The sequence below is a fragment of the Acomys minous genome, assembly GCF_964271855.1.
Source record: "Acomys minous genome assembly, chromosome: 9".
Classification (NCBI taxonomy): Eukaryota; Metazoa; Chordata; class Mammalia; order Rodentia; family Muridae; genus Acomys; species Acomys minous.
This window is the reverse complement of record NC_140490.1, coordinates 30,971,836-30,987,134: the sequence shown is the minus strand read 5'-3', so window position 1 is coordinate 30,987,134 and position 15,299 is coordinate 30,971,836. Positions and strand designations below refer to the sequence as shown.

The window sequence follows — 15,299 nt, the reverse complement described above, 5'->3', positions numbered from 1 at the left end:
ATTTGGGTTTGGACAGCAGGCTGCCCCTCTAGCCCGGGATGTCACAGGACTAGCACAACAGGTTTCTTGCTCCATGGAGTGGAACTCAAGCATCCTGTGCGCGATCCTGGACTCACTCATTATCTGTTCACTAACTGATGTTTCTCTTGTAGCGGAGAAGAACACCTCTGGAATGACCAGCCGCGCCTCTCCCGGGAGGATGGAGTGGATCATCCCCTTGATTGTGGTCTCAGCCTTGACCTTCGTGTGCCTCGTCCTTCTCATTGCCGTGTTAGTGTACTGGAGGTGCGTAAACAGGGTGGGCGGCCATGTACTGATCACGGGGGAGTTAAGCCTCTATGTTCAGAACACCCAAGGAGTGAGCATTTGCTAGCCTTGGGTCTCTCTCACCTGCAGACATTTTTGTCTCGGGAAGATGACCCAGGCCAGAACTGCCTCTTAGATCCCAGCACTTAGGGGTAAACTTCACTGGAGAATCCAGGAGATCCGTGCCAACATCCCAGCTGTGCTACTTGCTGGATTCAAATCCCTTTTCGGTCTTGAATTTTAGTCATCCACACCTACAGATGGTCCTGGCAGGTTCCCCTGGCACCTCCAGCCTCGCTCAGAGCATGCCTTTACTTTGGAGTATTCATACCATGTGTTAAGTAGCCTTTATCTCTAAAATATTTCATAGCTTCCTGGTGAGTATTAAATTGGGTGATGTAGTTACTACATCATGTGGCATTTAGTACGCAGGAAGTGTGTTGGCTTGTAGTCAGCCTTCATTATCATTGTCCTCTAGAGAGTTCTCGCTGTGTCCCCAGAGGAGCCAGCTGATAGCCTCTGTATGGATGTTCTGGAGTTTTCGGCTATAGAGTCCCAGGCACTTGAGTTGAGTAAGGCAGGCTGCCAGGCTGCTGTCATCACCCAGACATCCAAGCGTTCGCCCCATCATTTAACAAGAGCTAGCAGTGTGCTCCCTAGTTCCTGTTAACTTGACACAAACTTAGAGTCACCTGGGAGGGAGGAGCCTCTGTTGAGAAATTGCCTGTGCGCATGCCTGAAGGGCATCTTTAAGAATTGCTGATTGACGTAGGTGTGCTCAGCCCACTGTGGGCGGTGCTATCTCTTGGCAGGTGGACCTGGGTGGTATAAGAGGAGTAGCTGAGAAAGTCAAGGGAGCAAGCCAGTAAGCAGCATTCTTTCCCGGTTCCCACCTTTGCCTGGCTTTAGTTCTTGCCCCCATACCCCTCAGTGATGGCCTGCAAATAGGGATGTGTCAATCAAATAAACCCTTTCCTCCCCAAGCTGCTTTGGGGAAGGTGTTCATCACAGCCACAGGCAGCGAACGAGAACAACCAGTGTAATGGTTAATTCTGATTGTCAGCTCGATTGTATTAACTCCCTGGGAGAGCTTCACCCCAAAAGTGGGCCGCAGCACCCCGTGAGCTGGCGTCCAGGCTGAGTGGAGAGAGGGGAAGGAGAAGGCTGGCAAGAGTGCTTCTTTGCCTCTGTTGGTTCATGGAGATGAAGTGACTTCATGCCCCTGCCACCCCATTGTCCTGCCCTGAGACTGCCTCAAACTCGGGGCCTGGATGATCCTCCTTCAGCCTGTGGCTGTTCAAGGCTTTGCTCACGGCCGTAAGAAAGGGAGCAAAGGCGCCAGTGGCCACAGGTTCCTCCTTGTCTTCTTCCCGTCAGCTCTGTTGAGCTTGGGTCACAGCACCCTGCAGAGACGAGTAAAGCAGCCGTGAGAATGTAGTGGGCTCCGCTCTGTGCCTCAGTGGCAGCAGACAAGCAAGCAAGGTCTAAAATGTATTCCTGAGAGCTCCGTGTGTGAAATGGAGAAAACCGCACCTGGAAAGAGGCAGATCACAGCTGGGGCTCGGAGTGTTCAGAGTAGCCATGAGCGTCCCAGTGGGGCACTCAAATATGAACAAAGACCCAAGTATGAGCCTCCATCCTAGCCTAAGCCCTTCCTAGTTTAGGAGGCAGCACGTGAAAAGTGCTTGAGGCAGGAGCATGCTTGGCATGTCGCAGAGGAAACCAGGAAGTAAGTATAGAGCACTGGAGTACAAGAGCATATCACAGAAAAACAGTCCAGGGCAGGAGGGACTGGGTCCTATGCAGCCTTTGGACTTTTTTGGTTTCATTTGTCTTGAGGCAGGGTTCCTCTGGGTAGCTCTGGCTGTCCTGGAACTCACCCTGTAGGTCAGGGTGGCCTCCGACTCAGAAATCCTCCTGCCTCTGCCTCCTGGTGCTGGGATGAAAAGTATGCGCCATCACCACCTTGCCATTGACACTAATGTGAGCTGGGATTTCTACAAAAGAGTGGTGTGGTCTAGGTTTAGAATTACTTCCTGCTGTGCGAAGCAGAGATTGAAGATGGTGAGGGAGGGCATTCAGAAGGAGAGAAAGCTGTGTCTGTGGCTCAGAGGAGGCACCTACCGTTCAAATCACACTTTCCCTTAAGGCTGAAATGACAGCTGTTTATGTTACTGAGAAACTCAAGTCCAAACAGAAAATATATGAGTAGTCCTGCTAAAATACTGTTACTTTCCCCCTGAAACTTGGTTTAACATGCCCAGAGTGTTAGGCTTTGTCCAGTAGAGTCTACATTTGAGCTTTGTACCAGACAGTTAATGGCGGCACACACACACATACAAAAGGACTGTAGAGCTGGAGAGATGGCTCAGAGGTTAAGAGCACTGAGTTCAATTCCCAGCAACCACATGGTGGCTCACACCATCTATAATGTGATCTGATGCCCTCTTCTGGCCTGCAGGTGTACATGCAGACAGAGCACTGGATACATAATAATAAATCTTAAAAAAAAAAAAAAAAAAAAAAAGGACTGTAAAAGGGGGAGAAAAACCACCCTGACAGCAATGAAAAATAACATAATTCCCATTAAGATGGGTACATTGGCAAGGCAAAAGAAGAGCCTAGAGGGGACAAGGACCCTTTTTCTGTCCGACTTTTTTCCCTGTGATTAACATGAAAGGAGGCAGCACGAGGGAACGAGGGAGCTCACATAGAGAATTGGCAAGTACGACAGAGACTTTGTGTCCCCGTGGTGGTGGTGTAGCTTTGAAGCTGGAGCAGCAACGCTATTGTCTCTGCCTTTTCAGGCGCAGAGGCAGTGGGTGGCTGAGATGACTGACTGGGACTTGACATCACCAGCGCAGGCTCATCCAAGTCTCTGGGGTCATGTCCTCAGGTTGGCACGCCCAGCACCACAGTGCCCACCCACGGCGGCAGCAGTCAGTGTGATAGATTCTGAGCATGTTCACCTGGAGCTGCTGACGCTGCACCCTAATCATTCATGAAAATGTGGAGAGGTCGAGTGTCTCTGAACTCTCTCTCCTTCTCTCTCTCTCTCTCTCTCTCTCTCTCTCTCTCTCTCTCTCTCTCTCTCTCTCTCTCTCTCTCTCTGCCTGTTTTCTGTTGTACAGTTTTAGAGTGGAGTCATGTTTAACTGGTCCACTGAAAGTGCCAGGCACTGTTCCAGATGACTGAGTGGCACCTAGCTCCTGTGCTTTATACAAATCTATGTGATAAGCAGGAGATCCTTCCCTTCCTTTGACCTGGCGAGAGAAAAGGAACTGAGATTTGCTGAATTGCTGCCGTGAGCCAGGGCAAACACAGTGTTACCCGAACACCTCTTGATTGTATTTGACACACAAATCAAATTCCCTTAAGCCCAAGGGAAAACCTAGTATTGACTCATCACACTGAAAGTTCCAGGGGCATCAGGCATGACTGGCCTTGGGAGATAAACAAGGACATAAGGTCATGGTTGGCATGGTTTGTTCTTCATGGGAGCCCCTGGCCTATGTTAGACTTAGTCACTCCATCCCAGAAGAAAGGGAGGGACTTTGTCATCTGAGAGTCCTAGGGAGCTTCCAGAATGGTGTTCTTCAAGTCTGACTTTGGCCATCTGTTCACCTCTATAGTGGCTGGTGGCTGGAAGGACAGAATAGAATATGTCCATCATGTCTGGGATTCACTCTGGAGCCCAAAATTTGCCTCGCCGCTGTGGTCCTCAGAAACAAAATCTGCAAGCTAGCAGTGGGTAGTTCCTCAGGAGACTTTCCAGACTTAGAGAGGCAGCTAGTTTAGAAGGAGCTTCAGTGAAGTATTCTCTTATTTATGAAATTATGAGGCCATTTCTGTTATTACACAGACATGGTCTGTGCCACTGCCTGCTGTTTATACAGTGCTTGTGGAGTTTGTTTGTCCCATACATTGCGGTCTGCTTGGTGACTCAGACACAAAGCCCTATGGCCCCCAAAGCTCATTAAAGAACTGCCTGAGTAACATAATGGAGTATAAAGACTGTTTAAAGACGCGTACGTGTGAATTCGGCTTCAAGCAGCCTGGAGGAAAGTCAGGTCCAGGGAAAGCTTCTTGGGAAGCTGTGACTGAACAGGTAGAATCCAGGGGAGGACACTGGAGAGAAATGGGCCTGGACAGAGCAACTGGCCTTCAGCAAGCAGATAGGCTGGTTCAGTGGCATGGGAACAGCCTGTAGGCCAGCAAAGGCCCTGCAAGTATTGGATGCCTTCGCCCTGACTAAAAGGCACTGGGGGGCTGCAGGTGCAGGAGGCGGCACCTGAGAGAGGCACTGCCGTATAGTGGCGTAAGAGGAACACTGGTCAGAACCTGGATTAGAAGCCAGACTCCACCAGACTTACAGCGCCTATGGAGAGTGCGCAAAAATTCTTAACAACGGTTGCTGCCATTCCCAAAGGGGTGAAGATAGGTTCTGAGGAGATGAAAAAGAATAGTGCGTATGTGTGTGTGATATAGATGCACATATAGTGTGTGTCAGTAGTATAAAAGCTGCGGTGGGCTTAGAAATTAGCACCTGTCAATAAGAAAAGCCAGAGGACATATTTGGGATGGGCCAGTTCATAAGTAGTGCCTTCAGTGAAGATTCGTCCTCCAGCCTCAGTTTCCTTACTTATAAAGTAGTTAAGAAACATGCACGGAGTACATATGGGCAGGCAATATAGGCTGTGAGAAACGTCTGCCCCATGTAGCAGATGGGGACTAAGTACACATGTGCCACAGTGTTATACCAGATCCGACTGTAGGAAAAATAGAAATGTAATTCTGGGTCCTTGTATACCTGAAATGTTGGGAAGTGAGAAAATAAAACTATAGATGAAAATAAACACCTTTTAAATGTGGTCACACTGTGTCGCTGTACATAATTTCCAGTTATCTTACCGTGGGCAAAAGACGGTATTTGAAAAAAAAAAAAAGATAGGGATCTCCTTCTAGAGTTTATTCCATGGAATGATCTCATTATGCACAGGCGCCTAGAAATAGCTCAGTCATCAATTTAGAGCTAAGTATAGTATAAATGTAGGTTAACCAACTGAGCAGAACTACTTTGAGCCAAAACGAAAGGGTGACTATAAAGTTAATAAGATTGCTTCAGATGATGCTCCCTATGTAGGGACCGGGCAAAGAGAGGCCCCCATGCCCACATCCCCAGGGAGACAGCTCTGAAGCCCGGGAGCCATCCTTGCTTGCTCAGAGCAGTGGCCTGTACTCTGTAAGCTTCAGCAGCAGCAGCAGCAGCAGCAGCAGCAGCAGCAGCAGCAGCAGCAGCCTCGTGGCTTACCAACAGAGGCAGACTTCCTTCTTGCCCTCATGACAGGGGCAGGCTCTCCTCCATGGTAGCGCCACTGTCTGGAACTGCTGCTGCATGAGAAATGAGAAACTGGCCTAGCCCCTGAGGACATAGGATGAGGTAGCAAGCCTACCTGTGTTCATGAAGTACCTCCTTCCCCATATTGTCCTTGAATATTTAGGCCCACTAATATCATCATCTCAGCATGTGTCCAAAGAGGGACAACTTTGTTACTTCAGATTTGCTCATACAAACAAACAAACAAACAAACAAATATGGGCACAAATTTCAGATACCTGAGAGATCTGGGACAGAGCCCACCAGGGACTAGTGAGGAGTAAAAGCAGGTGGCAGTGTAGGTCTGCAGAGGGAAATGTACTTTGTTGTTGTTGTGTTTTATTTGTTTGGTTGGTTGGTTTTGGTTTTTCCAGACAAGGTTTCTCTGTGTAACAGCTTTGGCTGTCCTGGACTTGCTTTGTAGACCAGGCCTCGAACTCAGAGATCCGCCTGCCTCTATCTCCTGAGTGCTGGGATTAAAGGCGTGGGCCACCACGCCCGGCTACTTTGTAAAATTTTTAGTTGAGGTGTTAGATTTGGATGCTACAGTTTGCTCATGAATGGCCTTGCAGAGAGGAAAACCCAAAATCTGTAACAGCGCAGGAAGTACGGTGAAGGTAGAAAGACTCCATGCAAAGTGGGCCAAAGGACAGGATGACAGGGCAGGTCACAGACAGAACGCCTCTCCCCCCGCCCCACAAGGTAATGCTTGAATGCTTGCCTTCTTTAGCAAAGGGGGCCCAGTGGTGGGCATGACAATCACTACAGATTTTGCAATCTTTGTCAGTGGTTCAGAGCTATTGCAAATGAGTCAGAACAACTAGGAGAATTAATCAGAGTTCTTGACAATGTTGGAAAAGAAAGGCATGCCATGTTGGCCTTCCTACTCTAGATAGTAGCGGGCCAGGGGAGTCAAGAGTCGGGTACCCCTGCTTCCGTGTGGCGAGCTGCATATATAGCATCAATGCCCTGAAAAGCTGAGGAGCAGCACAGCTGCTGCCACTCTAAACAGGACTTTTTTGGGTGGTAATTTGAGGTGGACGCTAGGCGAGGTGCTAGGTGTGCTAGGGTGCGCCCCTTGTTGGGCATCTGTGCTGTAGCACAGGTTAGCTACCATGAGCCAGGCATCAGTGTACGCTTCGGAATGTGACTGTTTTGAAGTTAAGTGGGTTTTTGTTGTTGTTGTTTTTGTTTTTTGTTTTTTGTGAATGACTTTTCTGTCTCTTAAGACCTGGATCGCCCAGAGTTTTTTAATTGGTGTTTTGTTTGGTTTCATTTTGTTTTACCATCTCAGGCATTTGTTTAGCCCTACTCAAAGTATCAATCTTTAGTGGGTGGATCCTGGATTTGAACCCAGCTAGCTTGAGTTCATAGTCCATTGTTTGTGTGTGTTGGGGGTGAGAGCACATGTTTATAAAAACTAGAGAAGGACACGAGATGTTTTGCTTCTTTGGAGACATGGTCTCTCCCTGAGCCTCCACTTAGGTTAGCAAGAGCCCCAAAGCCTCCTGTCTGGTGTTACAGTCTAGAGTGGAGCGTACGGCTATATACATGGGTGCTGGGGTAAGAACCAGGCCCTTGTGTTTACCCAACAAGTGTTCTTGCCAACTGACCCATCTGTACAGACCCCGCCCCACCATGGCCCAGATGGGGAATAGCATGCAGGATGGGAACAACTGGTTATTCCTGTGTCACCTGCTTTCGCATCTGCAGGTCAAACAGACACTGCAGGTACAGAGACCATCTGGCTACTATTGCATGATATTTTCATAATAATGGCCACCTGGCCTAGAGAGCCAGATAAGAACCAACTTGGGCCTGGGAATTTGCCAAAATTATATGAATGAAAGCTTTGAGAAGTAATTATATTTTGGGGTGTTCTGGGAAAGGAATACTGATGTATATATTCAGCCACATCTCTGTTAGCTTGAGGATTAGATGTGGAACAGTAGCTCCCTCTTTGCCTTAGGCCCAGCTGATTCATGCTAATGCCCTTAGTTTAGCATCTTACTGACCATAATTCTAGATTGAAAAAGGACTTGGAAGATGTACAAAGCAGCCTTGCCTATCAGATAGGCCTCAGCTAACTTCATGGATTCTGGACCACAGGATGGTAAGCTTGGTAAACGGAAACTGTAGCCTCTGACTCTAAGTTTACTAAAGTTTGATTTTTCTATAATCTGAAAAAGTCCTGTCTTTCTTGATCACATGAGTAAGCCACTTGTTAGCTTTGTGGCAAACCAGCACACATCAGTGAGTGACATCTGGAGGCGGGAAAGGTCTCTCTTTTACAAAGTTCCATACGTGCATTTCTACGTATTGCTATATCCTCCTAAAGAATACTGTTCGTTGGGCCGTGGTGGCGCACACCTTTAGTCCCAGCACTCAGGACGCAGAGGCAGGAGTATCTCTATGAGTTCAAGGCCAGCCTGGTCTACAGAGTGAATGCCAGGACAGCCAGCACTACATAGTGAAACCCTGTCTAGAAACAAAACAAAACAAAACAGAAAACAAATTCTGTTCATTTACCACTTCTTACCACCACACACCACTTACTGGGTTTCTGGAGAATCATACAGGGCACAGAATTCCTAGCTTAGTAGAGGAGGTGAGCAAGTACATAAAGGTTATCTCAAATCAGTAATCTATATAAATTCTCACATTCTTTTTAAATTTCTGTACTATTTGTAAGCAGCTGGCTGTCTATTTGCATGGTGAACTCGAAAGCCCAGCTACACTGGTCTCACCTAACCTAGTGGTAGCACTGAGCTGGACAGAGCCAACCCTATGGCCCCTTTGCGAAGGCCTCTGATTGCCAAGGTCCTCACCGCTCTTCCTGCCTGATTGAAGGCTAAGTTTGTGCCCCTCTCGGTACCAGCTGTGAAAAAGGAACAGCAGTGAGTTCTTTAAGACACTTGACCATGCATGGTTAGGGTGCTATGAAAAGGAGCCAGAGCGAAGGAGGACTTCTTGAAGAAAATATTTGAGCTGTGACTATGCAGGAAAAAAAAAATTAAGGGTAAATGCTCAGACAGAGACGGCCTTCTGGATGCTAGGTCATAGTGCACTCCGTATGGTCATAGGTTTCTCCACCAAACCAAACGACCTTCATGTCAAGCAAAAGCCACTTTCCTGGCCTTTTGTAGGCTTTTCCCAGAGGGTTCTGAATGTACAGGACACCGTGCTCGGTCCCAGCTGCTCAGTACCCTCTACTACTAGGAAAATAAGAGTCAAAATGTAGAAAAAACTGGAGCTTCAAGGTCACTTTTGGTGGCTTTGTGCCATCACCTTTATCCTTTCTACAAACAAACCATTCCTAGGTGTTTCATGTATTTTCATTTTCTGTTGGTTTTTTTTCTCCCCTCTAAATTAATTACCACATGGGCAACTCATCTCTACCTAGAACCTTCTCTCTCTGGCTGAATTTCAAGTTTTTTTTAACCATTAGGAATAATTTTTACCATTCAGCTCTCCAAAGCCTGAAAAATGTGTCAAACCTGGAGGGAGAGCTGAGACACATTTCCTGGTGCCAAAACAAGACTTGCCTTGGAGCTTTGGGATCATGGGAACTCTGTGGTGTGAAACTGTCTTGCCCCGAGAATCGGAAAGGAATGGGGGTGGGGGCATTTTGAGGTTCCCCAGGTGTCCCAGGAGATGGGCACTTTCCCCCCCCTCCTTTTCCCTCCCAACTGTTCAGGGAGAGGTGAGTCACGTGGCAGCTAATGCAACTTTTTGCTCAATAACTGTTTCCCAAATGGCTACTCTGGGGCCTTTCAGAATTCATGAGAGCTGTCAGTTGTTATAGTAACCGGCCCCCTGCTGTCGAGTTGGCCCTGAGATGCCAGTCGAAGCTCTTGGAACAGGCTAACACACAGTCATTAGACAAAAGCAGGGAGGGGAGCACAACTAAAGGTTGCCATTTAAACATGTTTCCTGATACTTTAAAGACAGCACAGGTTGTGCTGGGGAAGTGCTGGCGGATGCAGTTTTAGACGGAGCGGCTTGTTCGAGGCTGGGTAACGCATTTCCCTCCAGTTTCTCAGAACTCAACTGCCTTCTCTCCCAGCGTTACTTGTGCTCGCTCAGGTTACCCCTTGGTTTGGGGAGGGGGGGGGGATATTAGTTACTGATTTGTGGCATTTGCTTCTCACTAAAGTGTTGTCAGTTTACTGGGGGTCTCAAGAGCCTGTGATTGTGCGTGAGGAAAAACTGCGGAGATAGCCGGCTCGGCTCCAAAATTCCCGAAAGAGAAAATCTGGCAGAATCCAGAGCAGGGCTAAGGGTTGAAAAAAAGTCTAAATATTGTTGGAAGCTGCAGATTTCAAGTTTTTGTGAAAATTTATAAAAAAAAAAAAACCCACAACATTCCAACGTACTCGAGGTTTACTTCAGATTAGTGTTCACAGCCACACACACATAGTCATGATGTTTAGGGGACAGTCATTGTAGTGACAGACCAGTCTCAACAGAGGGAGACAGGAAGTGCTGAACTCCAATTGTCCCTCCCGCTTTCAGCTTTGTTCCCAATCAAGTAGTACTTTTCTCCAAAGGTTGGCTCCTATAGCAAGCGCTTTTATGTAATAGTCAGTCTAGTACTAACCAAAGTAATTTTAAAAGCGAAAGCATTGATGCTAGGTGTGGGTTCCTGGAAGGAAGCTGCTGTGGAGATGCGGAATAGTGCCCCCGCCCTTACGTTTCTGTGTGGGACTCAGCAAGGAACCCACTGAAGAGAAGGTTACGTATTAGAGTTTATTTTCCCAGTTCTGTGGATGAGACTTAGATGAAGAATCATTTCTGTGTGAAATCCTATAGCCCACATAGCTATAGGATCAATCAAATATAATGAACCCCCTGTGAGTGTTTGCGTTTGCCAGAAAGTACATCTTCACACAGGCAAGTCTCCGATGCTGAGGGATCTCAGTATTTAAGAGACTCTACATTAGAGCAATCATTTGCCAAGTACTGGCCCTGTCTGTCTGGGGTGACTTCTCTGTAAAAGTGTTTGTCCAGAAGTGACAAACCCTCTGCTCTGCCTAACGCAGAGAAAGTGGTGGCAGATGGCAAGCCACATGATAGACACTGGGCAACAGAGACCTTCTAGGAATGCCTCGTTGGAGCTGCCTGTTTGCTGGGACAGTGTGCCAGCCGAGGTGAAGAGCGGGCGTCTGAATGAGGTCATGAGTGTGACTCCCTGCCCTCCTACCAACACTAGAGTCATGCCAGCTTCTGATACATAAACCATCGCTTCGGAGAACAAGCCTACCTTGTGTTTCTTACCTCAGCACCAGAGACCTACCTAACGCTAGCCATGTCTGCGTATGAGTGCCCCCTTTTGAAGACGCCTTGATAGCAGGGGTGTCTGGAGGGAGGGCGTTGGGGTGCAGCTCTGGGTGGCCAATTGAACTACTGTCTTCTACACATGTTCTCTTTTGTCTTTTGTCCATTTAGAGGGTGTAACAAAATAAAGTCCAAGGGCTTTCCCAGACGTTCCCGTGAAGTGCCTTCTTCTGGGGAGAGAGGAGAGAAAGGGAGCAGGTGAGGGCGGCCCAGCTTAATGGGGGCAGTCTCAATGGCTGGGAATGGCTTGCAGAACTTTTGTTTTGTTGCTATGGGGATGCAAGTCTCCTAGAGAGAAAATGCTGCTGTACACCTGTCCCACCACACGTAGTAAGACCTGTAAAGACCAGCTGAGCCTCCAGGTAGCTGCTGTCCGTCACAGCAGCTCCAGCCCATGCTTGCTTTGCTTTTTTTTTTTTTTCTTTCTTTCTTTCTTTTTTTTCCCCTATGAGCTGGGCCGTGTTTTCTGTTTCCATTGGTAATACTGTGGGCACGCTATGTTTGCGTGTCTGTGTGTATGCTGCATCCATTTTCTTTTTTAAAAAATTCAGATGTTGCATGTTTAGAGCTTTCATGTTTTTTTTTTCAAAAGAGCATAATGCATGTTTACAGCTCTTGTGTTTGTTTTTTCAAAGAAAAGCATAATCTTTATCAATGAAAAACATTGTAATTTATAAATAAGGGGTTACAACCAGGGAAGAGACAGAAAATTAACAAGTGTGGATATAATATGCTGTTCCATTAAAAGTAAATGTGCATGAATTTTTAATACTCTGAAAAAGTACTAAGCTGAAAAGTCTTATACAAAACAATTAGAAGTTGTAAACATCGTCTTGATTACTGCACTTGAACCTCTTGAGAATATTTATATAAGACTTGCCTTACATAAACTGTTTAAAATTAATAATCTTTTAATATTAAATTATTAAGTAAAGTGGTTAATCAACCTGTGATGTAAGTAGTTCCCTTTTTACTTTCAGTCCACCAATTTATAAAACTTACATCTGACCTTCTGCACAGAATGGCTTGTCTCTGTTGTAATAGATCTTATTAGTGAAGTGAAATTGCAGGTATGTCCCAGGATAATCAAACAGTGCTGTACTACCTGAGGGGGGAATTTGGCAGGTTAGTGAGGCAGCCCATGGCTGGCCCATCCTTATGCTGTACAGTGCATGGCTCACTGACACTGGCCATGCCATTATGCCTTTCTATGACCTTTAAAAAAAAAAAAACCTTTTGAAGTTTTCAACTTCTAGTATACTTTCAAAGCAGCTTTAAAAGGAATAGGACCAGAAACCTCTCTTTGTAGCTTTAAATTACAAAATCTTCTCTTAAAAGAGAGGGGCCTGGAGATGTCACATGCACAGTTGTTGTGCCCAGTCCAGGATGACGTGTCTTCCGTGGACATCACATGTCATGCTGGTCTGTGATGGCATTTTCTTATGGTAGGCCTTTAAAGAACCAGCATGCCTGGGGCACAACACAGCTCCTGGGGCTCTCAGGCAAGATATCAGTCCGCTTATGTGTGCGGCCCTTAGTGTGGGAGCGGACTTGGTACTGGCCACTGTGTTTCACCTAGGAGATACCTCATTCTGCACTTTGCTACCAGGGATCTGACAACGTCTTTACTTAAGATGGAGGAGAACATGTCAGTTCTACCCAGGTTCATGCTAGACATCATCTTGAGGAACCGTAGGTATCTATGGACTCTGTCTAACTGTGAGGTATGCAGTATAAAATGCATGTTTGGTAGTGTAGCTACAAACACATACCTTGACTCAGAGACTTCCTGGCTCTCCAGGGAGCTCTTTTAGACTAAATTTCTTCATCTAGAAAATGGGTCTATTGAGAACTCTTCTTCACAAAATGGCTGTAAAGATGTTAAGCAGTATTTATGAAATTCTTGGTGAACGCCTGAGAAGGAGACATGGAGGCTCCAAGAAGGTAAGTGACTTGGCCAGGCAAGTCCTGTTCAAGTGGGGCCTCTATTCTAGGCAACTAGATCTTAAACAGGTCCTTTCTCTCCTGCCGTAGGCCACATTCAGTACCCTATAAGGAAGAGCTGGGCCCCCGATAGAGTCTCTGCCCTCAGGGGTTCAAGGCTTCCTGCTTGTGCTCCTGCCTGTGTGATCTGTCCAAAGCTCACAGTTACCCACTCCCCCAGTGTGTTCTGTATGCTTATAGACTGCAGCCCACATGCCCTTTCACTGCTCCACACGGCACCCACAAGCCTTAGCTACTAACCCAACTCCAGAGGAAATACTTCTCTGGTGTACAGGCTGCCACCTCTTCTAAGCTTCTGTTGAGGGCTGGAATGCACCAAGACAGGCAGCCTCCACCAGCCTCTGTGTCTACTACCTTTGTCCCTTTCTCTTTCTCATCTCCCCTCATGGCCTGAGAGAAGAGAAGCCTCCCGAGACCCTGAAAGAACAGCAATCCACTTAGCTGCAGTAGCTGGGTACGAATCCAAAGTGACATCAACCTTCTACCCCTGCTTTCTAGGACACTTTCCTTAGATGTCCCTTTGGGACACAAGACAGGACCATGGCCCCAAATCATGAAAAGTGTGAGCTAAGGACAAAACTATAAAAACCAGACTCAGGTATTAAAGTTTGTTTTGTTTTTTTTTTTAAAGCTGACTTAAATTTTGAAAAAGTACTTGACATTATTCAAAATAATAAAGTGTAAAATTATATATGTCCTCACAGTTCCATCTGCCCACCCTGCTCCCCACCTCCTTACAACTAGGTGCTCATCTCTGCTAATCTGTATATTATTCAAGTTACATAGCTAAGCAAGTAAGGCTATCTGTCGTCCTCTACGTCGTAAAGCACTGCATGTTTTACCCATGTGCTTTGCTTTGTTGGAGATAACAGTTTTTCTCTAGGCATCGATAGTTCCCCTTTCTTTTTGGAGGGGTGTTTTTTTTTTTAATTGCATATATCATGATTTATTTAAGCAACCCTTTAAGGCTGTCAATTTTATGACAATGCAATACTATGCTAAAGACTTTGTTAATGTGTCATTTTGCCCATGGATAAATACAGCTACAGGATCAACTCAGGAAACTGGTGGCATCACAGGGTTCACGGACAGTGCTTTGATAGATGGTGCCACATGGCACTCTGCCTCTGAGTCTGGGGCGGGGGCTTCTTTTAGCAGTATGTGTATGTGTCTGCCTCCCTACAGCCCATCTAGTGTTCGGCACCATGGCCTTTCTGTTAACTCATCACAGATGTAGACACAGTGTCAGTGTACTCCCTGTATTGCCATTGTATAATAAATAAGGTTGAACCACATGGTTTTCTTCCTTAAAATGTTTGTTTGCTTTAGCAATGGTTCCCAAACTTCCTAATGTTGTGACCCTTTAGTACCAGTTTCTCTTGTTGTGGTGACCCCAGCTATAAAATTACTTTTGTTGTTACTTCATAACTGTAATTTTGCTACTGTTAGAAATCATAATGTAAACATCTGATATTCAGGATATCTGATATATGGCCCCATAAGGGTTGTGACCCACAGGTAGAGAACCAATGCTTTAGACCGTCTCCTCAGGTTGAGAGATTTGTTCTAAAGTTCCAAAGTTCTTGTGTGAGTACTTTTCATTCTTCCTTTTTTAAAAAATAATCAATTGTTGATTATTCATTGGGAATGTCAACTGGATGACAGTGAGGTCGTCTTTTGGGGACCTAATGCCAAGTTTCACAAGTACTGCTACAATGGGGATAGTCAGTAAAAAAAAGTACATCGCACCTTCTTAGATCCTGAAGTGTTAAGGCTGTAAAGAATATTACAGCAAGCCAGACATGGTGCTGCACAACTTTTATCCCAGTGCTAGGGAGGCAGAGGCAAGCAGATATCTGTGAGTTCAAAGCCAGCCGGGCCACATAGTGAGTTTTAGGACAGTCAGGGCTATGTAGAGAGACCCTGCCCCCAAAGAAAGCAAGCCAAAAACCATAAGAATGTTACAGAAAAATAGTTAACCATTATGTTTAGAAAGTAAGTAGTCTCCAGCCCATTATAAATGGTAGCTCTGAACGGTAATGGGTGAACCAATATGGACTTTAATGGGACTGTTAACTGCCTCAACTCAGTAGGTTTGAGAGGTCAGTGGTGAGCACCTATAGCCGTTTTCTGGGTGTTCAAACATTCCAGGCTAGGGTATAAAGACACAGCAAATGCCTCAAAGACCCTGGCCTTTCCCAGGTCTCCATTGAGTCCTAGAGATGAGTTGTGAGGGGTCCATTTCCTTGGAATTGGCTGAAATGTTGAAAAGAGC

At 46.3% G+C, this 15,299-nt stretch overlaps 1 protein-coding gene across 2 annotated transcripts in view; it reads left to right on the top strand.

The window, feature by feature from the left end:
- PTPRG (protein tyrosine phosphatase receptor type G) overlaps window positions 1-15,299 on the top strand; it is a 685,241-nt gene that overhangs the window by 611,972 nt on the left and 57,970 nt on the right. Inside the window, exons 13-14 of one of the 2 annotated variants that reach the window (XM_084795412.1) lie at window positions 153-285; window positions 11,132-11,218. In XM_084795412.1, the coding sequence (XP_084651538.1) occupies window positions 153-285; window positions 11,132-11,218 (220 nt within the window). The remainder of the gene's footprint in view (window positions 1-152; window positions 286-11,131; window positions 11,219-15,299) is intronic. The other variant, XM_084795413.1, reaches the window with a different exon arrangement.